This window comes from Canis lupus, chromosome 34, assembly GCF_011100685.1.
Source record: "Canis lupus familiaris isolate Mischka breed German Shepherd chromosome 34, alternate assembly UU_Cfam_GSD_1.0, whole genome shotgun sequence".
Lineage (NCBI taxonomy): Eukaryota > Metazoa > Chordata > Mammalia > Carnivora > Canidae > Canis > Canis lupus.
The window spans coordinates 653,404-678,780 of NC_049255.1; the positions used below are offsets into that span (position 1 = coordinate 653,404).

The 25,377-nt window shown below is 42.2% G+C and overlaps 1 protein-coding gene and 1 pseudogene across 1 annotated transcript in view; one reads left to right on the forward strand and one right to left on the reverse strand.

The window, feature by feature from the left end:
• Positions 1-25,377, reverse strand: part of TRIO (trio Rho guanine nucleotide exchange factor) — a 351,672-nt gene that overhangs the window by 216,318 nt on the left and 109,977 nt on the right. The window contains 2 exon segments of the mRNA XM_038583299.1: positions 3,446-3,560; positions 15,934-16,008. Of these exon segments, the coding sequence (XP_038439227.1) occupies positions 3,446-3,560; positions 15,934-16,008 (190 nt within the window).
• On the forward strand, positions 12,730-13,375 carry LOC102154030 (annotated as a pseudogene).

The following is a 25,377-nucleotide window of genomic DNA, read 5'->3' on the forward strand; positions in this document are numbered from 1 at the left end:
ACGGAGTCTTGCTTCTCCCTTTCCCTCTGTGATCTAAGCCCTCATTCTCAAATAAATAAATAAACAGAATCTTTAAAAAAAAAAAAAAAAAAAGAACCAATCAATTGCATGCCTCACATTATTTCACTAGTGACAAAAGAGAATTGAGGAGGTCTATCCACGTAGCTACTATAAATCATTCTAAAGAAAGCAAAATGCTCTAAAACATAATTAGTTTAAGTGTAATTCAAACACTAAGAGCGGGCAGCCCCAGTGGCGCAGCGGTTTAGCGCCGCCTGCAGCCCAGGGCGTGATCCTGGAGACCCTGGATCGAGTCCCACGTCAGGCTCTCTATATGATGCCTGCTTTTTCCTCTGCCTGTGTCTCTGCCTCTCCCTCTCTCTGTCTCTATGAATAAATAAATAAAATCTTAAAAAAAAAAAAAAGAAACAGTAAGAGCAATAAACACCTAGAGATGTACCAAGACTGATGTTATTTTCATCACTGTGTGGGAATCCCAACTATAGCAGCAAGTTCTACAATCACTTGCTTCTCCTACACATAGTTAATGGAAAGTTTCCTTGCAAATTAATTCTATGAACATCCTTCTATTACTCCAAATGCTTTTTAATTTTTTTTTAAGGAGGGAGGAAGGGAAGGGAAGGTGACCCAAGTAATAATACTCAAACTACTCACCACTGCTCAGATCACACTTATGCTTACCTCTGAGGGCCACATTTTAAGAGGCAGACTAGAGGCCATGCAAAAGAAAAACCAGATAACCGGCTTCTCGAGCACATGTCAAAAGGAAAAGTAAAAGAAGGAAAGCAGAAGAGCAAATAGGAAAGATGGAAATTACCATACTTAGAGAAAGCTACTATATGCATCAGGCACCACTAGGCACGTACATAAGAAATGATCCCAACAAGTACACATTACTATCATATTTCGTAGATCAGAAAACTGATAAAAACAGCTAAGTAACTGGTGGCAGGTCACAGCCAGTTTGATTCTGCTGCCTGTGCTTTCTGGATGGGGTGCTTCTCCACATCTGGGAATGCGGGAACTGCAACTGTACAGCTGAGGGGCGGCAAAAGGCTACCTTCGCATCACAGATATTGTCAGGAGTAATGGACAGGAAAAGAAATCTCTCGACCCCCAGGATGATCTTTACCACAGCAATAAAACGTCAGACTTAAATGCAAGCAAACCCACAAGTCAAAAAAAAAAAAAAAATTTACACACCATTAATTTGCTAACGATTTTCTTGACCATACTGTTCAGCTGTAACAAAACAATGTTCCTGCCACAAGCACACAGTGGGGCAGAGCAGCTCCTGTGTGGTCAGGGCAGACCCAGGAATTCTGTTGCCACTTCTCTCCATTCAGACCACTGTGAAATTTCCCCATTATCACTTGAGAAACATATCATTTACACACTAAATGATTAAGAAATCTCATTTCTCTTATCGTTAACCCAGGACAAGCAAAGTGACATCTCTTCTCACTTGGAATTATAAATACAAAAGCAAATCTAGGAGATGAAATGAAGCAGCTGTGGGGGGGTCACCAGCACAACAGCAGGGGGGGGGTCACCCCACACGCCTAAGTATTAATAAATGATAGGAGGCTTGAGATTTTTTTTTTTTTTTATGGGGGAAAATTCAGAGAAAAACAAGACTGGCAAAATCTGGTCATCACTAAAGCTGGATGACAGGTATGTGGATGTTTGCTACACTAGTCTCACTACTTTTGTGGATGCCCATCATAACGAAGTTTTGTGAGTTTAAGTGGGTCATCCAGATGATCCAAAATATACCTGCGTCAATTTCTTTTTACCATATCAACGAAACAAAAGAAATTTTTAACAGTTACAATCAACACAATTTTTTTTTTTTTTTTTTTTTTTTTATGATAGTCACACAGAGAGAGAGAGGCAGAGACACAGGCAGAGGGAGAAGCAGGCTCCATGCACCGGGAGCCCGACGTGGGATTCGATCCCGGGTCTCCAGGATCGCGCCCTGGGCCAAAGGCAGGCGCCAAACCGCTGCGCCACCCAGGGATCCCCAACACAAATTTTTAAACCAGAAAGCCAGTCGCCAAAATCATAGAGAATCATTCCATTATTCCACTACACAACACATATCACTTTGATTGGCAGATTTATTTTTTTACATTGTCCTCTGTATTTCTGTTTCTTCTTCCATCATTAGTACAGTACCTAATACACAGTAAGAACTCCATAAGTGGTTATTTATAAATATGCTATTATTTATAAATGATAGAGTAATCTAGAATTTCTAAAGCCCTTTCTAATTCTACAATTTCAACAGTTCAACAGCCCAAAAAATACCTAAGTAAGAGGAAAGAGTAAACTTTTCCATACATGTATGTAAGACTCTAGTGCTCTGTCACTGATGATGCAAAGTGATGGTTTTCTCATAAAAGATGCCCAAACAGGAAAACCCACTAACTTGCTCAGCTTGTTAGGCAGTCAAAAGCCAGAGCTGACTCTCCTCAGTCACAGAAAGGATAGGTTACCAACGGGCACTGCTGTCTTCCCTGGTTGGTGCCAACTGAAGTAGGTCAGCAGTATCCCAACTCATGTGCTGTTGCAGACATTATCACATTAACCTCTGAGAAGCCATTACCACTGCTACTTGACCATCTTTTATTATTTTCTTGCATAACATGTTCATTAATGTTACTGTCTATACCAGCCTAGTATATAATGACCAGGTTTTCTTCTATACGTTCTAGTTTGAACAATGTGCTAGAGCAAGGATGTTGCTTGCGCTAGCACATCAATTATGCCTTTAGTACGTGCCTTTCCTTTTCACCACAGGAAAGCACCCCTCCAGCCCAAACGCATACAATTTCTTATCGCAGGCATGTTTAAGTCCTTGGATTATATCACAGCAGTACACTCTTTTCCAAAAAATAATCCAGAAAATAAAGCCTTGCCTATTCTTGGCGTTCTTCAGCATCCACACTAAAGATCCCACTATCACTAATGGGGTCTCAGACTGAATGGGCGTTCCCGAACTTAGCATCTTAGCTAATAATGATTTTTAACGTCTCACAAACTTCATGCCACAAATCAAGAGGATGCTTTTCAGAAACCGAAGATCAGCATGAAGACAGAATTGGCATTCCATTGGTGGTCTTGCAGGGCATGACATCTTGGTATCATTCACAAGGACAGTGCACCTGAGGTACCACATCCTGATCCCAGCCCCACCGTCACCACACAAAGCTCTTTAAGCAAGACTCGTACCTTCTCATCCCCACACCCAGAAGTGTTGTAAACATCATACATTAGAGCTAAGTACAGGGATTATGATTTTAGTTCTGCCCTGTTTGGTTTGCTTAGAATTCCAGCCACTTGCAGCTGCTTCTAGAGAGCACAGGGCCCATTTTTTGGAACAGTCAAAAGAGCGACAAACCACAAACCACACAAAACTCACCTAGGGATACAGGCTAGATAGGAAATGAGTCTCCTGAGGTCCTCCTGTCGTATTCTATCATGATTGCTGCGAGCAGGAAATGTTAAAATGGGACCTCCACGTTTATCTCTGCCACCTGAAAAACAAGCATTTGGAGCATACTTAGACACAAACAAGAGAGGACAGGACTCTGCATGCCACTGGAGGTCACCCAGCCACTCATGTGATGCTAAACCTCCACCAACTGCATGGCCAGGAAGGACCGTGCAAACAGCAAGGGTCCCTGTTTCAGGGGAGGTGCAGCTGGGCTACTTCATCCCCTCCCCAGGACTCTGAAGAACGAGTCTGAGTGGAAGCCATTGGAGAAGGCCTCGTCTTTTGAACCTCCTATGTGTTTCCTCCTACTTCAGTTTCAGGTTTGGAAAATGTTTCCATGTATATGGGCATCATTGCCCTTAAATCACAGCCTCCTCATGTCTCCCCAGGCCCTCTTGTACTCCTCCACACTGGCCCCTCCTTCCACCCCAGCATTCTAAACTCTCTCTTTGCTATCAACCAAACTAAGTTGTAAGTCTTGAAGGCAAAGAGACAAGAATGGTCTCCACACTTGATGCTGATGAAGACTTTCTATTACCTGAGACCCAGGGCATCTTCCTCTCTCGAGGGCAGCACCTGACCCCAACAGTCAAGCCTCATCCATCTCTCACACAAAGCCACACATAAAAATAAAGAAAGTGGCATTTAAGAATTTTAAGACAGAATAAAATTAGCTTGAATTTAGGAAAATTACATTACATACTAAGTACAAATCTCAAGTGATTGCCTTGTCATAGGCATGATGTGACCCTCATGAACATACATAAAATCCCAGTGAGGTCTGTTGTATCACTGAACACTTTTAGTGAAATTTCCAGATATATGTTATCACTTCCATCAATGTTTTCTGAAAACAAAACAGAGAAGGAAAATCTAGCCTTCCCAAGTGAATCCTTCCTTAGCTTTACAGTTCTGGTCATCTAAGCAGTTCGACCTCAAAATTCAAGTCACAACATGAAGCTCTTCATTATGTTCTCATCTTATTTACTTCATCAACAGAGGTAAAATTAAAAAGCAAGCAAACATTAACAACAGAAAACCAGATTCTTTCCTTTTAGAAAAGCCAGAAAAGGATTCAGCACAAGATGTTGGGATTTTAAAACACATTTCACTACATACAGATTTTCACAATTTCCAAGAATGATTAATAGTCCCTCTGAACAATAATTTCAATTTTGATTCTGAACACTTAAAATGATCCACATGTACTTGAGGTCATGTAATCTAGAAAAGTGTCGAATTATTTATAAATCCAGTAATTCACATATTACATGGGAACACTAAATCATAGCCACTAAAAAATACTAGGTATAGTATCAAGTTTTTTGTTTTTTTCTTACATCTGTTCTGATTTCAACAGCACAATGACATTGTTTAGAGGTTTTATCATTCCGGCTTTATAATTAAAGACACTAATGCTCAAAGAGCTTAAATAAAGACGGGGAGGGGTGGGGGTGTGTGGGGGGCTGGCTCAGAAGAGCATGCAACTCTTGATCTCAGGGTCATGAGTTAGAGTCCTATATTGAGTATAAAGATTACTTGAAATAAATGATATTACAAAAAAAGAGAAAAAAAGGCAAAAGAACATAAGCTTCGCCCTGACAAAAACTTACAAAATTTAAAGCCACTAATGACTTTAAATCTCTCTAAAGTAGTAAAAATGTCAGAAGGACAACTGAATGACGGTTCCTAAACTTTTTAATGAATGAAAGGTACTGTTATAAATGCCATCACCAAATGATATTCTGAAATATTAGAAAGAATTTTTAGAGTAAAATCAATGGTCCTAGTTCTGGGGAATACCTCTTATCCCAAAGATAAGACAGGCAACAATTCAGAATTTTAAAAAATCTCCCCAACATCTTTGATACTTTCCCAAAAAGAACCCATCTCCTTGATCAACAACATTGCAGTTCAGGGCGCCTGGGTGGTTCAGTCAATTAAGCGTCCACCTTTGGCTCAGGTCATGATCTCCAGGTCCTGGGTTCGAGCTCCATGTGAGGCTCCCTGCTCAGCGGGGTGTCTGCTTCTCCCTTTGCCTGCTCGTGCTCTTTCTCTCTCTTTCTCAAATAAAATCTTATAAATATACTGCAGATCAACATATATTACAGAAATTTGAGTTCTTACAAATAAAGTATGATATTTGGGTTAAAACATTCACCCCACTTTTGATAAACAGAATAACCTCTAACATTTTCCTGGACCACCATTCTGAATTTAAAATGCAACATAACATTTGATTCAGTAGGGAGACTGGATAACAATGACCCATGTTTGACTCTCCTCCCTCTGGGGTCATTGGATCTCCTCAAGCAAGAAAGCTTGCTCCACCATGGGTGCGAAAAGTAAAATCCAAAGCCTGCCCATCAAAGACACTCACGTGGGCAATACACAGGTGTGCACACTGCATGCAGCCATCTGCTGACATAGAATTCAAGTGTGTACACAGGTCCTAAATGCCTATTGTACTGCTTCACCTTTTAACTAGAAATTTTCCCCAAGCTAGCACCAATGAGCAGAGCCCTGAGAGCTGCCAGCAAGCTCATCCACCAAATGGGCTCACTTATGTCCCCAAAAAACTTACTTAAACCCAAACTTGCCTTTTAAGAGGAAAAAAATTTTTCACTTTCTTTTTCCTTTTCCCAGAACAGAGCTTCAAAAAACGCACTAGTTTTAAAACTTCATCAAAAATCATTTATGGGGATCCCTGGGTGGTGCAGTGGTTTGGCGCCTGCCTTTGGCCCAGGGCGCGATCCTGGAGACCCGGGATCGAATCCCACGTCAGGCTCCCAGTGCATGGAGCCTGCTTCTCCCTCTGCCTGTGTCTCTGCCTCTCTCTCTCTCTCTGCGTGACTATCATAAATAAATAAAAAATTTAAAAAAACTGTTTAAAAAATCATTTATGAAGAATTGTGTATTCTCTATTTAAATAATTTAAAAATTTGCTTTCGCTTGCTAACCTCCGTGCATCAGGGTATATCGTCCCATCTGGGGTGTGTTGTACTCAGTGACAGGCAGGTGCCCATCATCTATCCGCTGACCACTCCCACTGCAGTTTAAAAAAAAAACAACCTGAGAATCAATGAAATATAGCATTTGTTCAGAGAATCATGGCCTCTGAACCTCGAGAAGCCTAAAGTCAATGCCACAGATGCATGTTTGGATTGTGTTCTCCAAGATTTAACATAGTGTCAATGTCACAAAACCCAGAAAGCACACAAATGAGAACACTGTCTGGTTATGAAGCAGGAAAGTTACAACTTTAAAGTTCTTCTTCCTGAACTAGTAACAAGAATGATACTTCAGCTCATCAAAGCTTCACCTGTTGGATATGTGGATGTAATGTCAACCTGCAGCCTCAGGGTGAGGCAGGTGGGACACACAGCAGTCCGATTTTATAGAGGAGAAATCCAGTGCCTTAGTTTCTACAATGAAAAGGGCAGGAAATCCATTTCCTGCATATATCAGGTCCAATATGTCTAAGTATGAGAGGACTCACATGACTGCTCCATGTCTGTAATCAACACTAGCAGCTCCTTAAGGAGTATCTGCCTGTCCAATGCTGTTTCAGTCAAACAAATGAAACAAAGTATAGTTTTTGTTCATAATACCACTTTTATTTTTAATTCTTACCATTGTCCCCATATCCCATTATATTTCTGTAAGATACCTTTCACCTTCTAATAAATTATATGATTTACACAGTCTTTTTCTTTCTCTGTCTTGCCTGCTAAATGGAAGCTCTATGGAGACAGGCACGTCTGCTCTTTCACTGACATCAGAATATACCTCCAAGGCCTAGTATGAAACTGGAACAAAAAGCATGCTCAGTATTTGCTGAATGAATGGATTCCTCATCTATACTCTACACAAAGTTAATTAAAAATACCTACTATCAGCATCAGGAAGTTAAAAACAGGCATGCCTAACAAACATTTGTATAGAAACATAGATGTAGGGGTGCCTGAGTGGCTAAATTGGTTAAAGCATTTGACTTGATTTTGGCTAGGTCCTGATCTCAGCGTGGAATGGAGGCCCAGGTCAAGAACTGTGCTTAGCGTGGAGCCTACTTGAGATTCTTCCTCCATCTCCCTCTGTCCCTTCTTCTCTCCCCCCCGCCCCCCGCTAAAATAAATCAATCTTTACACAAAACAAACACAAATGCTAAAAAGACTGAGGTTCTTGTCACCATGAGAAAGCAAGCTGAGAAAGTCTTCCATTATAGCTGTAGCTGTCTGTGTGACCCTTCCTTGAACCTAGTGATGCTTATTTTCTCTTCTAAAAGTTGAAAGTCCAGGAGACATGAGCTCTGGAGCATGGCCAAGAATGACCACAGAAACAGCTAGAATCAGAGTTGCCCCCTTTTCTTTAAATCAATTAAGAACTCCCCTTTCATCCATCTCTTCTAAGGAAGGCATACTTGCTTTGAGGAGTATAATATAAATCTCTGTGAACCAACTGTATTTTTCTTGTATGGCCCTTATTTGAATTTCTAGATTACAATACCAGTGAAAATGATTCTTTATGTCCCACTCCCCCAAGGAGCAGTCTAACTCAATGACCATGAAAAGCAGACTTTTACAAAGGAAGCTCTGAAGAAGGTATGGCTCGTAAAAGAGAAATTACAGCTATAGTCTATTAAGTCCGCTGTCAACTAAGATAACGGTTATAAAGGTGTCCAGTGGGCCCTGGAGTTCTAGGGGTAGCCAAGGCCAGCAGCTCCACAGCCCTGTACCCTCCTCACACGCTCGCCTCCTGCAGCATGGTCCTGAGAATGAGAAACCGGTTTGCAGAGCATTTTGAATGAAAGGGTGACAAAACATGAGAGACACCTAATTCTGGGAAATGATCAAAGAGTAGTGGAAGGGGAGGTGGGCGGGGCGGTGGGGGTGACTGGGTGACGGGCACTGAGGGGGACACTTGGCAGGATGAGCACTGAGTGTTATGCTATATGTTGGCAAATTGAACTCTAATAAAAAAAATAAAAAATAAAAAAAAAAAAAAAAAAGGAAACTCTAAGGGGTTCTTTGATGGGGCACTTGGAAAGCCTCTGGCGATACCTGGCCTTCCAGTCTGTCACTATGGCCTCAGACTGTGCCGGAGGCTAACAAGAATATCTCAGATGGATGGGAGGTGCCCCCTCCCTTTCCAGAAAATGTAGAACTCTGTAAAACTGGAATAAGAAGAACTATGGTCAGTAGCCCCAGTACAGCAAACCTCTGGGCAATCACACACTCCCAACAATATCCCCCTTGAAAAGGTGAATGATGTCCACATTGCTCTGCCCCAAAAACTCCTTCTAAAAAAAGCAACCCAAATGTCTAGCAATAGGCAACTGACTGAACCAACTATGGTACATACAGTTGAGTTTAAACAACTGTAAAAGGAATGTGGAATCTCTGTAAGTACTAATATTCTGTGCTCCAGAATACCGTTAAAATGAAATAGCAAGCAGAGGAAACAGTCCATGAATACATTACTGTTTACCTCAGGGAGCAGGGAGAGAGGAAGAGATGGACAGAGAGCACTCCTATTTTACAAGTAAAAGAAAAAAACAAAAAACTAAAGAAAACAAAAACAAAAAGTTTCCTTTGGTGGAAGAAAGGTACATGGTAGAAGACGCAGGGAAAAAGAACTACATTTCTTTGTACTTTTTTTTTTTTAAAGTCTTTAACCCTGGAATGATGTACACATTTTACTTAATATTGAACCAAGATTAGGTGGTTGGTTTTCTTAAGTTTTTTTTTTTTTTAAAGATTTTATTTATTTATTCATGAGAGACATAGAGAGAGAGTCACAGACACAGGCAGAGGGAGAAGCAGGCTCCCTAAAGGGAGCCCGACATGAGACTCAATCCCCAGTCTCCAAGATGGCACCCTGGGCTGAAGGTGGCGATAAACCACTGGGCCACCCGGGCTGCCGATAAGCTATAAAACAAAATGAAACACATTATCTGGAGTTTCATGTTGGCAGGAATTTGGCCCACACTGAGAGGAGCTATTCTATATGATTTTTAAAACACAGTAACCAGGGCAGCCTGGGTGGCTCAGCAGTTTAGCGCCGCCTTCGGCCCAGGGTATGATCCTGGAGACCCAGGATCGAGTCCCATGTCGGGCTCCCTGCATGGAGCCTGCTTGTGTCTCTGCCTCTCTCTCTGTCTCTCTCATGAATAAATAAATTAAATATTAAATAAATAAATAAATAAATAACCACCAAACAAACAAACAAACAAACCACAGTAACAGGACTGTATGCTCCTAGGGGAATATATCCTTCAGATGACAGAAGTATTAGCTTACATTAGTCACAGTGTGGCAATAACATCAGTGTTACAATGTAATAAGCAATATATTGATGAACTTAGATTTTTAGTATAAGGAAAAAAAGATACAAATATACAATCAAAGAAAAAATCTGTAAGCCTAAATCTGAATTAAAAACTTTAGTAAAAAGTCATGCATCTTATTTTTTTATTTTTTAAGATTTCATTTATTCATGAGAGACAGAGAGAGACACACACACAAACACACACACACACACACACACACACACAGAGGCAGAGACACAGGCAGAGGGAGAAGCAGGCTCCATCCAGGGAGCCCGATGTGGGACTCGATCCCAGGACTCCGGGATCACGCCCTGAGCGGAAGGCAGACGCTTAACCGCTGAGCCACCCAGGCGTGTCACATCTTATTTTTTAAAAAAATATCATACACGTATTTCCCAGATGTGTTCCCTGAAGAAACTGCTAGGAACAGCCAGCTTCTCTAGCACCCTGCACCTTTCTCCCATGCAAAGGAACCAGCACACTTTGAAGAAACAGCTGGTTCCAGATGAGGACAGGGACAAAGCTGGGTATGAAACACCTTGTCTCATTAGCAAAAAGAGAAGCTGTAGGATTGCAGTGCATGGATTCAGGAGCCAATCTGAAGACACTCCCATTTGGTCAAAGGTGAGAAAATTTTAACTTCTTAAGATAATAAAAAAAAAATTCTGCAACTAATTGTAACACATCAAACATTAAAAAGCAAAGTTGTTTTGGTTTTTTCTAAGATTTTATTCATTTATTCATGAGAGAGAGAGAGGCAGAGACACAGGCAGAGGGAGAAGCCCGACATGGGACTTGATCCTGGGACTCCAGGACCACACCCTGGCCTTCAAAGGCAGGCGCCAAACCAGAACCACCTAGGGATCCCATTGTGGTTGGCTGGTTGGTTGGTTGGTTGGTTGGTTGGTTGATTGATTGATTGATTGATTGATTTATCAGTCTGAAATGACTAAGGGTCATTTTTTGTTAGTCTGAAAACTGATAAAGGACAAGAATCAATCATTTATCCTTTTCTTGAAGTAATGGTGTTCTCGGGACCACCAAGAAACCGATGAGAGGACACTTCTTTTTATACAATATCCAAGCTAATAAAGAAGAAAGGATATAATTAGAATGTCACCATTTTGTAACTGTGATAAAATACTAGATCTAAATCATGATCATCGATGAATGCTTGACACCATAAAAAAAAGAGAGAGCCAGACTCCCCCCAACAAAACTCCCAAGTAGAACTACCCACCACCACCCATTTTTTTTGCCTTCTTCCTGCAAAATATAAGCTGGTCTGATCAAGCCTCATATGCAGCTCCTAGTTTACAGGAAACACAGGGGAAGGAGAACATACTAAATGGACACTCCTGGGTACAATCAGCAAAAGCTAAAATGTAGGGAAATCTGCAGGAAAACAGTTTCCTCACCTAATAACATAAGCAGATGAGATAAAAAGGAGGAGAAGGAGTTAAGAACCCACAGATTGAGAAATAGAGAGATCGACCAATTGCCACATATATCCTATGAAACAAATTATCAGACAAACAGGGAAGTTTGAATATCGATTGGCACTTTTATGTTAAAGAATTACTACTCATGTTTTAGGTCTGTTAATGGTATTGAAGTTTTTTTCCTAAAGCTTTTAAAGGAATACAGATGACAAAATTATTGAAGTGAAATTCACGGTTCATGGAAATTCACTGTACTATTCACTCTCCTTATGCTGAAATGTTTCATGATAAAAAGTTAAAGAGAAAAGAGTGTTCTTAATTCTGATGGTAGTCTGTGAGTTCTTTTGAGGGCCAAATTTTAGCCCCTAGTGGCAAAGGGTTGATATTATATACATACATACATACAAACATACATACATACGTGATATCCACACTAGGACTATATACATAACATATCAACATACACATTAAATGTCAAATATAAACTATAAAACATTTCTTTTACTGCTCCTCCTTCTGACCTGAAGCATGAAGTCAGGCTTGTCACCTCATTTAATTCACCTCCTGCAGGAGTTAGTAAATACTTTGCTGTCTTACCTACATGCGGTGAGGAATGCCTTCTACAGTACCTGGAGATGAGACTGAGGATCAGAAATATTCAACTTCAAAGAATCCCCACTGGGTTTTTAGAGTTTTTGACCTATAAGTATCTCATGGAATCACTGATCTTCTGGCCTGCATTTTCAAAGCCCTAGTTATTCCGCTTAGATTTACTAAAAGCTACTCACATGGAGAGTTTTTACAAATGTACCACAATAAATATCCCCTAATAGTCTTTAAAAAATGGGGTCAGAGCAGAAAAGTAGATTAGCAGTTGCCAGAGCCTGGCAGTAGAGGAAATGAGCATTGGGCATGGGGTTCATTTAGAGGTAATCAAAGTGCTCCGGGATTAGACCATGGTGATATTTACACAACCTTGTGAAAACCCTAAAATTCACCAAATAACACACTTTTAAAGGGCAGATTTTATGGTATATAGATTATATCTCAATAAAACAGATTTTAAAAAACAGGATCAGAGGTATATAAATTTTTCAAAAGTTTATTCCTTCATTGTAAACCTTTTGCAAACAAAGAAATCACTATGCAAGTAACGAATTTGTTTTTAATTTAGTGGGTTTTTCTTTTTCCTTCCTAAACAATATAACAGCAAGCCTAAGAAAATCAGCAAATGGTATCATGCTAACAAAACTTGCCAATTCTGGTCAGAAAGTAGGAAATACTATAAAGCCTTGGTGGCACCTACCAACTTCATTAACTAAGCCAGTTGGCGAAAGTCCTACCATCTCTAATATTTAAAAATGGTTCTGGGTCTCCAGGCCGTGCAGCTGCCGCTACCACCGACCGTCCGCCTGTCGGCCCGCTCATCCACCCGCAGCATGAGTGGCCTGCGCGTCTACGAGCACGTCGGTCACCGGCTCCTGTGAGATCAAGTCCTAGCAGAGCGAGGTGACCCGCATCCTGGATGGGAAGCGCATCCAGTACCAGCTAGTGGACATCTCCCAGGACAACGCCCTGCGGGATGAGATGCGAGCCTTGGCGGGCAACCCCAAGGCCACCCCACCCCAGATTGTCAACGGGGACCAGTACTGTGGGGACTATGAGCTCTTCGTGGAGGCTGTGGAACAAAACACACTGCAGGAGTTCCTGAAATTGGCCTGAGCCCACTGGGCTCCATCACCACATCCCCCAGCCACCGCCCGGCCATGAAGGACCTTATAACTCCCTGTTGTTCCTAGCCTTCTGACCTTGGAACCTCTCCCCTCAACCCAAGCCCCTTCTCCTCCTCTCTCCTCCATTCAAAGGTGACATTCCTTTCCCACTAGTCTCAGAAATTGTCTTAAGCAACAGCCCAAGTGCTGGCTGCCCTCAGCCAGGCCCTAAGGCTGCCACCCTGCCTGGCACTGGCTGATGGGCACCTTTGTTGGTTCCATTAACCAGGGCTCTGCCAAAGGCCCCACATTCCCCATCCTGGGAACACCCTAGAGACAATTAAATGTCCCATTCCATTGAAAAAAAAAAAAATGGTTCTGGACTAGTTTGGGGCAGTGCAGAACTTCTCTCCCGACTAAAGAGACTCAACTTTAATTAACCCTGCAGAATTTAGGGTTTGAGTAAAAAGTCATGATGCACTCCGAAAGACAAATGATTTTATTTCTTCAATTAGTTAAAAGGGAAATAGTTTTAGTTCGGATGGTAACTTAGACAAAAATGACATCAAATGAGATACGCTGTATTAAATGCCTGATAAAGAATGAATACAAATAAAAATCATCAACCTTAGCTTTCCCCTGCTCTTGACATGTGTCTCCAGGAGCTTAACCAAGGCAGCAAGTGTTCTCACTACAGACCCACACTTGAAACATAAAAATTGAAGAACATGTGAAATTGGCTTTTAGCCCTTCCACTGCTACCTCTATTGTTTATAAGCAGAGTCTTTTCATCATATTAACTTTAAAATCCATCTGTAAACTACGAAATCAGGAGCTGACAAAAAACAGCACGAGTCTACCTTATGGAGTTTGTCACTAAGTGCTTAGGAAAGAAAAGAGCAAGGATACTTTTAAAACTTGGCCTACTTAAAAGACATGAGGAGAAATCTCGCAGAGGAAGACACAGACATGGCCAACATGCACATGAGAAAATGCTCTGCATCACTTGCCGTCAGGGAAATACAAATCAAAACCACAATGAGATACCACCTCACACCAGTGAGAATGGGGAAAATTAACAAGGCAAGAAACAACAAATGTTGGAGAGGATGTGGAGGAAGGGGAACCCTCTTACACTGTTGGTGGGATGTGAACTGGTGCAGCCACTCTGGAAAACTGTGTGGAGGCTCCTCAAAGAGTTAAAAATAGACCTGCCCTACGACCCAGCAATTGCACTGCTGGGGATTTACCCCAAAGATACAGATGCAATGAAACGCCGGGACACCTGCACCCCGATGTTTCTAGCAGCAATGTCCACAATAGCCAAACTGTGGAAGGAGCCTCGGTGTCCATCGAAAGATGAATGGATAAAGAAGATGTGGTCTATGTATACAATGGAATATTACTCAGCCATTAGAAACAACAAATACTCACCATTTGCTTTGACGTGGATGGAACTGGAGGGTATTATGCTGAGTGAAGTAAGTCAATCGGAGAAGGACAAACACTGTATGTTCTCATTCATTTGGGGAATATAAATAATAGTGAAAGGGAATATAAGGGAAGGGAGAAGAAATGTGTGGGAAATATCAGAAAGGGAGACAGAACATAAAGACTCCTAACTCTGGGAAACGAACTAGGGGTGGTGGAAGGGGTGGGGGGTGGGGGTGAATGGGTGACGGGCACTGAGGGGGGCACTTGACGGGATGAGCACTGGGTGTTATTCTGTATGTTGGTAAATTGAACACCAATAAAAAATTAATTTATTAAAAAAATAAAAATAAAAAAAATAAAACTTGGCCTACTTGTAAGCAGGAGGGGCATTTTTTAAAACACATATTCCCAACTATCTAAAGCATTTCTTCTTCTCATGAACTTCTATTAGCATTTCAAATGAGTTTTGAATTAGATTCACTTGAGCCAAATCATCAAACAACGTTTCCAAGGGGTGCCAGGAAATACCACTGGCCATGGAGGTGAGAGTAGAAAAGCACCACAGGGAGTTGTACCCTAATATAGCCCCGTTCCACATGCCAAAAAGACACACCCAACATACAAAAGCAGCTGGCGGTGTTACACATTCAAAATAAAATGTGTTCAAAAAGAGACATCAGATCAGCATATTATGCCTGTTTGAGAAAGATAAAAAAATTCTCAAGGGAAACACATCCAGGAAGACTGTCTAAAAGCACATGACAGTCCACACATTTACTTCCTGCTACAACAGAGCAGAAAAATCTGCAAACCTTTGTTTTATAAAAAGTGAACTAGTGCCAAAAAGGTAAAATACCCAAAGGCTCTTCTGTTCATGGGGGCAGGAACCCCCAAAGAAACAGCCCCAAAAGCCCTAAAGCTGACCCTCTAATGTGCAGAAAAGAGGTCAAGTGCCCCAAAGCCTGAGAGGCTGGTCTAGACTGTCACCAACCTGCAGGAGGCCAGGCATTCCCCAGCACCAGGCTGTATAGGTAAGTGGAGGACCCAGTTGGTGGAGATCACTGGGGCTTTCATAGTCCATAACATGGGTTCTAGGAACTCCAAGATCAGGGAACAAGAAACCAAGGTAAAAAATTCAGGACTCATCCAAGTCAGGTCAATTCCCATCACTTTCAAAAGACGATGGACTTTTAAACAATCACTTGTTTTACTTCACTGAATAGGGAAAAACACCAAATGTTTGTTGAATGACAGATACAAACCTATTTTTACTCACCAGTGCTATCTGACTTATGATGTGCCTACTCGCTAGAAGAAAACGCACTGAGCACTAATTTCTCAGGAGAATGCTACAAGAATAAGGCAATTAAAAATCCACTGAAACACCAGTGCTTTTCTATGTGTGACAGGTGAGTTAGTTTAGTATTTCAGACTCTAACACTGTATCAGAAGCAATCAGAAGAAGTAGTACCACAGATTAGAAAAGTTTAACTTTACCTGAAAGGTATGCAACTTTTTCCTTTAAAATTGGCAAAACATCCATAGCTTTCATTTCATCGTTTTTTCGAAACCCTGAAATATATAAAGAAAAATTCAAATTACTAGGTTACTTGAGTGACATTTAACTTCTTACCCACCATATCCAATGCCAATAGAGTACCTTTACTCACACCCATTAAACCAGTTTTAGAAATATCATTTCAAATCATGTGAATTCTATGAAGAAAAGACTGTGATCACAGAATTATCTTCTATTTTTAATGTCAATGATTTGCACACAGACCCAAAGGCTCCTGTACTAAGCAGGCTCAAGGCCATTTGTAGCAATAAAAATCTGCTCCCAAAAACACAGGACATGAAACCAGTCCAGATCATTTCAAACATCTTCATCTGAATCCTGTAGATGAATGCAAACAAAGCAGCAATATCAGGTTTTTAAACACGGTGATTGGTGGCACACTGAAGCCCCTAGGGGGAGCTCCAAGCCTCCTCCTTGGGAGTCCAGAGTGGTTAAAAATAAACAGTGGCAGTGAGGAGAACAGGAATTATAAATAGCTGGGGACCGGCCACAGCTCCCTTCATGCCCTAACCTTCCAGGCTTTCTGGGTCATGCCCCCCTAGAAGAATGTCCCTAGTTAGTGGGTAAGATGTCCCAGTGCCACCTGATTCAGAAGGCGGCTGAGTGCATCTTCTCACTGTGAACCAACTCTCCCCACGTCCAATACCGTCAAACGCAAGTGGAGAGATCATGGAAAAGAAGCATGAAGCAAGCAATTCAGGGCAAGCCGATATCCATCTTGCAGCCTAAACGCGTGTGGCCCAGCTCACCAGGGCGAATGCCCACAGGGGAGTCTGGGGCCCCGAATGTTCATGCTCATAACAATTCTTCAGGGGCAGTCCCGGTGGCGCAGCAGTTTAGCGCTGCCTGCAGCCCAGGGCGTGATCCTGAAGACCCTGGATGAGTCCCATGTCAGGCTCTCTGCATGGGGCCTGCTTCTCTCTCTGCCTGTGTCTCTGCTACTCTCTCTCTGCATCTCTACAAATAAATAAATAAAATCTTAAAAAAAAAAAAATTTCCTCGGGATAGTTCTCCTGGAGGAAATTTTGGTCCAGGATACTGGTTATCCTCATCAAAACTAGAAACTATCATTATTGGCTCAACAATCTCTAGGAAAAATAAAACACCACTGCCCCATCACTTATTTCGTTTGTTTTTGCCCAAAACCATACCAAGAACGCTCCAGAATGGTAGCTCGGTAACACAATAGTGCAAGATGCAGATCTGGATTTAGAGAGCAAGGAAAGCACTCTCTCACTGACCTGGGGCTTCCACTTGTGACAGGTCTGAGTAGCCCCTGGGGGACTAGCCCTGCCACAGAAAAAGCCTACAAAAACAAAAAACAACTGTCTCAAGGCTGCAGAGTAACCCAAAGCAGGGAGACACGACTTGGAAAAAAGGGACTGTCACTGGGAACACGGAGACTGGGGCTGTCGCCTGAGGACAGGATGCCAGCGGAGCAGGACAGGGCGCCAGCGGAGCCACGTGGAGCTGTCAACACAAGAACCAGCCACATCTGGGGGCAACCTCAGTAGCAGACGAGAGAAGGGAAGGAGCCGGGAGCTCCAGGTTCTGTGTATAATCTTGGCTCCAGTCTCCGGCTCTACCCTGAGCCTCACTGGTACAAGGCAAGCTCCAAGCTAAAGACAAAGTATCTGACCAAGATTCCTGTTGCAGCCCAGGGCAGAGGAGCTGAGAGTCATAGCTTGAGTCCAGCCACGTTAGCACCCTGCCAAAGCAAGCAAGCAACAAACATCAGCACTTTGGGGAGGAATAGAACAGAACCCAGCCTCCTCAATATATCATTCATAGAGGCAAAGAATGACTAAATTACTGGTATGATTTGATTAATTAAGTCTCTCCTGCCTGCAGAATACTTCTATATATATCAAGAACCCTGTTTAACAGGATTAACCATGATATTGACAGTCACTAGAGACCCTGCCCAAGGACAGCAGCAAATGCATCCTGAGGAGGACCCCAAGGTCCAGGAGATGCAGCAGCATTACCTCTCTGGGCCATGAAAGGGCTCAACACGGAACCCACACTTCTACATCATCAGACCATTTTGCTTTTCAGTGTACCAACCTCTGTGCTGGCAACCCACCAAGCTTTTAAAAACAGTAGCTATTTATAAAAGGCAAAACAAGAGCCAAGAGTTCTGCAATTTCATCCTTAAGGTTCCTTCAAAACTCTTGAATGGATGCAATCTCGTTTGAGCAATTCATTGCCAGTCATTAGGTAATTCACTGGACACATCTAAAAAGAAAAAGATTCCACCTCAATTCCATCTGTGGTGGACAGACACATCAGTAGGGCCAACATCAAGGGGAACCAGGCAGCACAGGGGCCCTCAGGAAGACAAGGTTATAAATACCTATGGCCAGGCACTGTGTGAAAAGTTCCACCAGCAGCACAGAGTGCTAGGGAACCCAGACAAATGGGGAGGCAAATCGAATGACAGACAGGTACAGTAGGAAGGAGTGAGAGTTAGCTGTGGGTCCCAATCTACAGGGATTTGAAAAGATGATCCCCCTTCTATTGCTACCAGGTAAGAAAACACATGCTTCTACCACCGGCACATCGCCTCTGCCCCAACAGATGCCCTGGCCAGACAGAGGAGAGCCCTCAAAAGGACCACCACTGGCTGCAGTCCTGGATCCCCACACGACAGAAGACAGAAACAAGGGCCCCCACTGGAGGGCCAGCCTGCCTCACACAACCCTCAACAAGTAGAATGTCCTAATCCCGGTGCTGGCATCTCACAAGAGGACTACGTGACTTACATGAGCATTCCAAAGCATTCTTAACAATTCCTGCTGACTTTCTGCAGCAACCTATTTATTACTACCCTTTCGGGAGCGGCCAATGGAAGTGAGAGCTGCCGTGTTCCAGCCCACCCCACAGGAAGAACAGCACACTGACAGGAAAACAAGGTGGGAAGTAAACAAAACTTTACGACAAAAAAAATCTCGATTTCCTATGCCACTGGAAGCCAGAGACTCACTTCCTCTCGTGTTTTAGTTTCCAGGAACTATACTTTAAGTTTATTGGTTCCTGAAGTTCTCCCCTAAGTTAGGTTAAGACTCACCATCTCGTCAGAAGAGAAAAGGGACATGAATCCAGGACTAAGCTGATGTTGAAGTATGTTACACTTCGATTGTGATACACATACATGTACAATATAAATTCTTCACACTTTCACTACAGTATTTTTGTTAAATATGTCACAGGAAAAGATGTGAATTTCGTGAAAATAGTCAATTAAAATTTTTAAAATAAAAAATTCTTAAAAGCAGAAATATAAAACTAACCACAAAGAAACTGAGTTGGTGTGACTATTATGGCAATCACCTAAGTATTACCTTAATCTCATTTCCATTTTAAAAAACACACCCAATAAGCAAAAGGTTAAGGAAGCATGTATACTTACCATAAAGCTAGATTAAATACATCATATAAATTTTAATAAAAAGCAGGAAGAACTCAGCCATGAAACATCTTTAGATCAAAAAGGCAGATTCTGATCCATGCCCTGAAGAGCTATTTATGAAAAGAGTGTGCAACTATTAAAAAAAAAATTCCAAATACATGGCTTCTGTGCTATTCCACTGATTCTACATTACACCGCAGATAAAACAACTCCTACTGTGTTCCTTCCTTGTGCATTAAAGGAGCTAGCTGTGGTTTCTAAACTTTTGGATCAAAAGGATATGCTCCGTGACTATCTCTATAACACACAGCTCCCCCGCCCCCCATGCTCATGGGGAGAGAAAGGGATAGCAAATACCATCTTGGAGTGATGCTTCTGAGATCTCAGGACACATCTTTGTGTCACAAACCACGAGTCAGCAGTGCTTTTACTTCTAAGTGCCACCAAGAGAGTTTGAAAATGCCACTAATAGGTGGAGGAAGGGGGTGCCAAAGACTTGTAGTAAAATTAGATGAAAAGAAAAGCAGCCTGAAAAGTAGTAACACCGGGTCAAAGTCAGAGGACATTTAGTTATACCCATTTCTTAAAATAGATACTTTTTAAATTACACAGAGCCTAACTGAACAGTGCAGAAAGACAATATTCTTGATACAATTTAAAGTAAGCTTCCCCATCTGAGAAAAAGAAGCCAATGTGAATTAAATCAAATGCTAGCTTCAGGAGACAGTGACCATAGCATAAGGATGCAGTCTGCCCAGGCTCATTTGTAGGTAGAGAGAGTGTTTCCCAAGGGGAGCCCAAAAACGCATGCAACAACCACTCTTTTTTTTTTTTTTTTTAACAACCACTCTTTTGAATCAAGTCTAGAAGGAACCTGATTGGAATGTTCACGTGGTAACACCTGTCATTACACTAAGATCTTAATATTAATATTTGTTGAATGATACTGAGGAGAAAGGAGTGTGGGTTAAAAATCAGATGTTACCATTGTTGAACATGCAGTTAGTGCTCTTTTCTGGTTCAACACAAATAATACCTAAAACAATAAAATCTGAATATTTAGAGGGTTTAATATATTCATTTAAAAACATCTCAACCCCAAGGTTCACATATTACTTGCTAAAACTGATGGTTATCACCTTGTATTTTACAAAAGATTTTACTTATTTATTTCTATCTATCTGAGAGAGACAGACAGACAGAGACAGCCAGAGTAGAAGGGGTAGAGGAAGGAGAAAGAAAATCCCAAGTAGACTCCACGATGAGCATGGAGCCCAATGTAGGGCTTGATTCCCAGGACCCTGAAATCATGACTTAAGCTGAAATCAAGAGTCTGATGCTTAACCCAGATGCCCCTCTGTTATCACCTTTTAAATTGCTATTTGGTTCAAGAGCATGTCAATCTGAGGTACATTTTACACCCCTGCTTCCAAACTGCTCATATTTCTTAAAATTATAAGCATTATGTTGCTCATCAAGAGATTAGTTTTTCTCTCTATTCCTCTAAATTGGCCTGCTAGCTAGAAGACGGATTTCTTTTGTTTCCTGCTATATACCAGATGCCTAAGACAGGACCAGGCACAGGGTGGTCAACAAACACATGATGGATTGATGGCTGAATGAATGAGTGAATAAATGAATGAGTGAATGAATGAATGAATGAACAAACATACTTCTCCAGCTTCTTGACCCCGAGTTCCTACTCAAGCACTTTAATGTTCCTTAGTACTTTGCATTTTAAGTTTACGAAATATAAGCTCAGTGTTTTCAAATGGCCACTCCTATTCTATGTGTTATATTTATAACAAGGAAATTAAACACATTGCCCTGAGAGGAAATATTCCACAAGTCAGCATTTAACAATGGAAAATCTTTTACTTGAATCAATGGTCTGAAACTTCAACTATCTAATACTCCACTGGCCAAATCAATCTCTCATTTTTCACCCTGAGTCTCTGTGAGTAGGTGCTGTATTGTTGTTATCAAATGCCTTTTGGAGTGAGTCACTGCTGACCACCATGTTTACTCATTTGGTCTCTTCTCAGTATTAGATTTTTTAAAACAACAACAAACAGAAAAGGAATGACAACCCACAAGTTCTCTTACTTTAAGAAGAAAAAGCACCACAGAAATATTTTTACAATGAGCAAGAAGCACATTATTCCAACAGTATTTTTAATATAAGGGTCAAAAAAAAATAAGATGAAATAAACCAAATGAGGTCAAAGGTAAATAAAATTTAAACTTTTAAAGCCAGGATACAGGGTGATTTCTTTTTTAAATCCCTATTTCTCCTAGGCCTACTGGCAGATATTAGTAATTTCAGATTTTATGTCATCTTCAAATTAAACAAGTCGGTTTTTTTGTTTGTTTTTGAAGTAAAAACAGAGTTAGAAAAACACCAGAGCTACCTCTTGATCATCCGGCTGAAGGAAATGAACTGCTGCCGTGTTCCTAACCATCTGCCTCACCTCCTGCCCTTGGTCTTTCAAAGACCATCCACCGGGGATCCCTGGGTGGCTCCGCGGTCTAGCGCCTGCCTTTGGCCCCGGCGCGATCCGATCCGGGACTGCGGGGCTGCGGGGCTGCGGGATCCAGGGCGGGATCCAGTCCTCGGGCTCCCTGCAGGGGGCCCGCTTCCCCCCCTCGGGTCTCTGCCTCTCTCTGTGAGCATCATGAATAAATAAATCTTAAAAAAAATTAAAATAATAAAAGCCAACCCACAGGACAAACTGTGCTCTTCATCCATTTCCAAAGGCCTCATTTGCCGGTCAGTCCTACTACTTTAGTACTCGATGGGGAGGCCGCAAGTGGGAGTGGCTGAAAAAATCCTACACCCTCAGAGACACAGGTCTGTGCGCAGAATTAAGAACGTGCTCATAAACAAAGCAGCATCTTGAGACAACAGCAGAAAGGAACACTAACCAGGAAGCTGGAGGGCTACTCTTAGCACCAAGCCTTGGCGGTAATTACCTAGTTTTACTCATTAGTTCACTCAGGGGCATGGGGCATGGCGCACGCGCACCTGGAGCACAAGGAGCCGGAGGAGGAATCCGCAGCGGCCGCCGGCGGAGGTGACGTCACCCGGGCAGCCAGCCGCAGCCCCGACCCCGACCCCGACCCCGCAGCATCGCTCACAGGCACGGGGCGGCGGTGCGGGGCCCACCGTGGGTGTGCTCTCAGGGGCTTTAACCACGCACGCAGTGAGGCTAGTGGTGTGTAGGAAGGAAGCATTTCTAACTAGCCTGGATCCTCTATGAAAATGTTGAGGGGGAAAGGTGGCCATAAAATCAAATTATATAAATGTCATTTTTACTAAGGCATAAAGACATCAAAATATAATGTACTGCTTATATTTTTATGTAAATATATAACTGCCATTCAAACATATAAAATGCATGTCAAGTGAATTAAATACCAAGAATATGGGCATGCTCACAGACCACCACACGGAATACAGATGGGGTTTCATAGTGCAGTACTGTAATTTTTACCTAAACCTTTATGGCTATAATAACTGTCAGACTGGTTAATTTATCCCTTCACATAATTTTAGAAGCAAGAGTCCGTAATGTAACATCATACTCTTAAGGAAGAAAAAGCAGCATAAGTTTGATTGATCCAAGGAAGTAAAGGGCATTTCAACTTAAAATAGCTCTGGCTTTTTAATGTCCTGAGCACAAAACACAGAGGACAAACCAAAATAACCAAAAGACCATTAACAAAAAATATTTTTAAACTATCACATATATTTTAATGTAAATGAAATAATGAATTTTTAATTTTGATGATCTTAAGTATGTCTTAGCTACGTATTCAAGTTTAATTAAAAACTATAACAGACCAATGGAAGGGAATATTCTAATAGTCAAAAAAGTAGTATTATTATTAAAGGGGATTTTACTGTCCTACAATCTCATACACCAAAAAGAACCATGTACCAGATGTGCTGTTCATCTTTGTACCCCCAAGGACCGGCCATGGCTAAGCATAGAGAAACTTCATCCTCATGTTGGCCTAACACCAAAAGAAAGAACACATACATCTGTGCCTCTAAGAGTATCAGGAGATGCCTGTGGGGAAAGCGTCCACACTGTACTCTGGGACTCCAGTCACCCATCCTAAGCCACATGTATCCACACAGATATAGACATGTGCCTACTTATTCTGTGATACCTACTCCAAGGAAGGCTTGCTGTATGTAAAGAAGCAGCCTCTCTGAAAAGCTAGTTAGAAACTTAGTTTGTATCAAATGATCCACAGAGATACAACTGATAGAAATTGATCACTGTCAAATGAAATGATTTAGATCAAATCATCCAAGATTGACTGCTAAAAGAAACCACGTTTAATCATTACAACATTTCATACATGGTAGACCCTTGCCCTCTACCAAAATAGAAAAGAAAAAAATCCTTAGGCCTTCATATTTTTTTTAGTTTTTATTTATTTATGATAGTCACAGAGAGAGAGAGAGAGAGAGAGAGAGAGGCAGAGACACAGGCAGAGGGAGAAGCAGGCTCCATGCACCGGGAGCCTGATGTGGGACTCGATCCCGGGTCTCCAGGATCGCACCCTGGGCCAAAGGCAGGCGCCAAACCGCTGCACCACCCAGGGATCCCCATATTTTTTTCATGCAGATCAAAAGCATTCTTACAAAAGGCTTTGAAAAATAAAGCTATATGTAATTCTCCTTTTCCTTTATGTAGAGATCTTTTTGATTATTGTAAGCAATTACAGAGATGTCATATAAATTAGTGATATTAAAACTCTGTTCAGTGGACACTGATTTGGGGGGACAGGGAGGGACTTGTACACTCAGTGTGTTTGCAAAAGCAACACAGGAGTGTTCAGACACTTGGTATGGAAAAACCAGGGCCAGAGGGATCACAATAGGAGAAGACATCCTGTAAGATGTAGGATATATGGGGTGGAGGTGATTACGGTGGGTCTTGATGACCAAGCAGAAGACTCCCAGCACTGGCACAAAAAAGGTGTCAAGAAAAATGGGGCTCCTGCATGCCTATGGTACAACCATCTCCACCTGTGCTCATCATGGTCTCCACAAACCTGTTCCCTGCTATTAGGTCCCAGCACAGTACCTGGCCCCATGAACCATCTATCTATCCAACAGCCAAACCAGGAACCCGGGCTTCCCCCTGCCCCCCACCCTTTCATGCACTCTTGTAGGCTCTATGCTTAAATGGAGCACTGCGTCTCCCTGCCCCACTGGCCAGTAGTCTCCTAAAGGAGGTGCAGGATTCCCTTTGATCCACTCTTCCACTCTCCCCAAACCCCTATCTCATCATTTTCCTCCCTAAAATTCATCAGTGGCTCCTCAGAGCCCTCAGATAAAACCCAAACTCCTGGGCATGCCCCCAAAGTCCTTCACAATCCAAGCCTGCTGACATTTGCAGCCTCACAACCCCATTCATTACCCTCTCCCTCACCTACCCCTGCAGGTACCACAGATCCCTGCTTTCCAATGAGCTCCCACACAGCCTCAAGCACTCCCTCCCCTCCCCATGCACAAGCCCACACATCCTTCACATTCCTGAACACTCAGACCAGAACCACTCCTTCTGTACAGTCTTGCCGTGTGTCCCCACTGCTGGATCTGATCCCCCATCCGGCACTCTAACTGCACCCAAAACCTCATCATGTTGCATGGTAATTATCTAAAGAAATACCTGTTGGGGGCCCTGCCCCCACCCCCATTAGAAGGCAGGCCATTGCCTGTCATCTCCCAGCCTGGCTTCACTGCAGCAGAGTGCCACAGGACATGTAAGAGCCTCATGCCTAGCTGGTTCAACCCTGGGATTCATACCACTTCGAGCAGCTAGACATTTTAAGGGGCAGTCCACAATCTGGAGTTCTGAGCAAGGTATCCATGTTATCACATAAAGCAACGAGTCCAAAGCAGTCAACTTGCCACACACACTCAATTTTG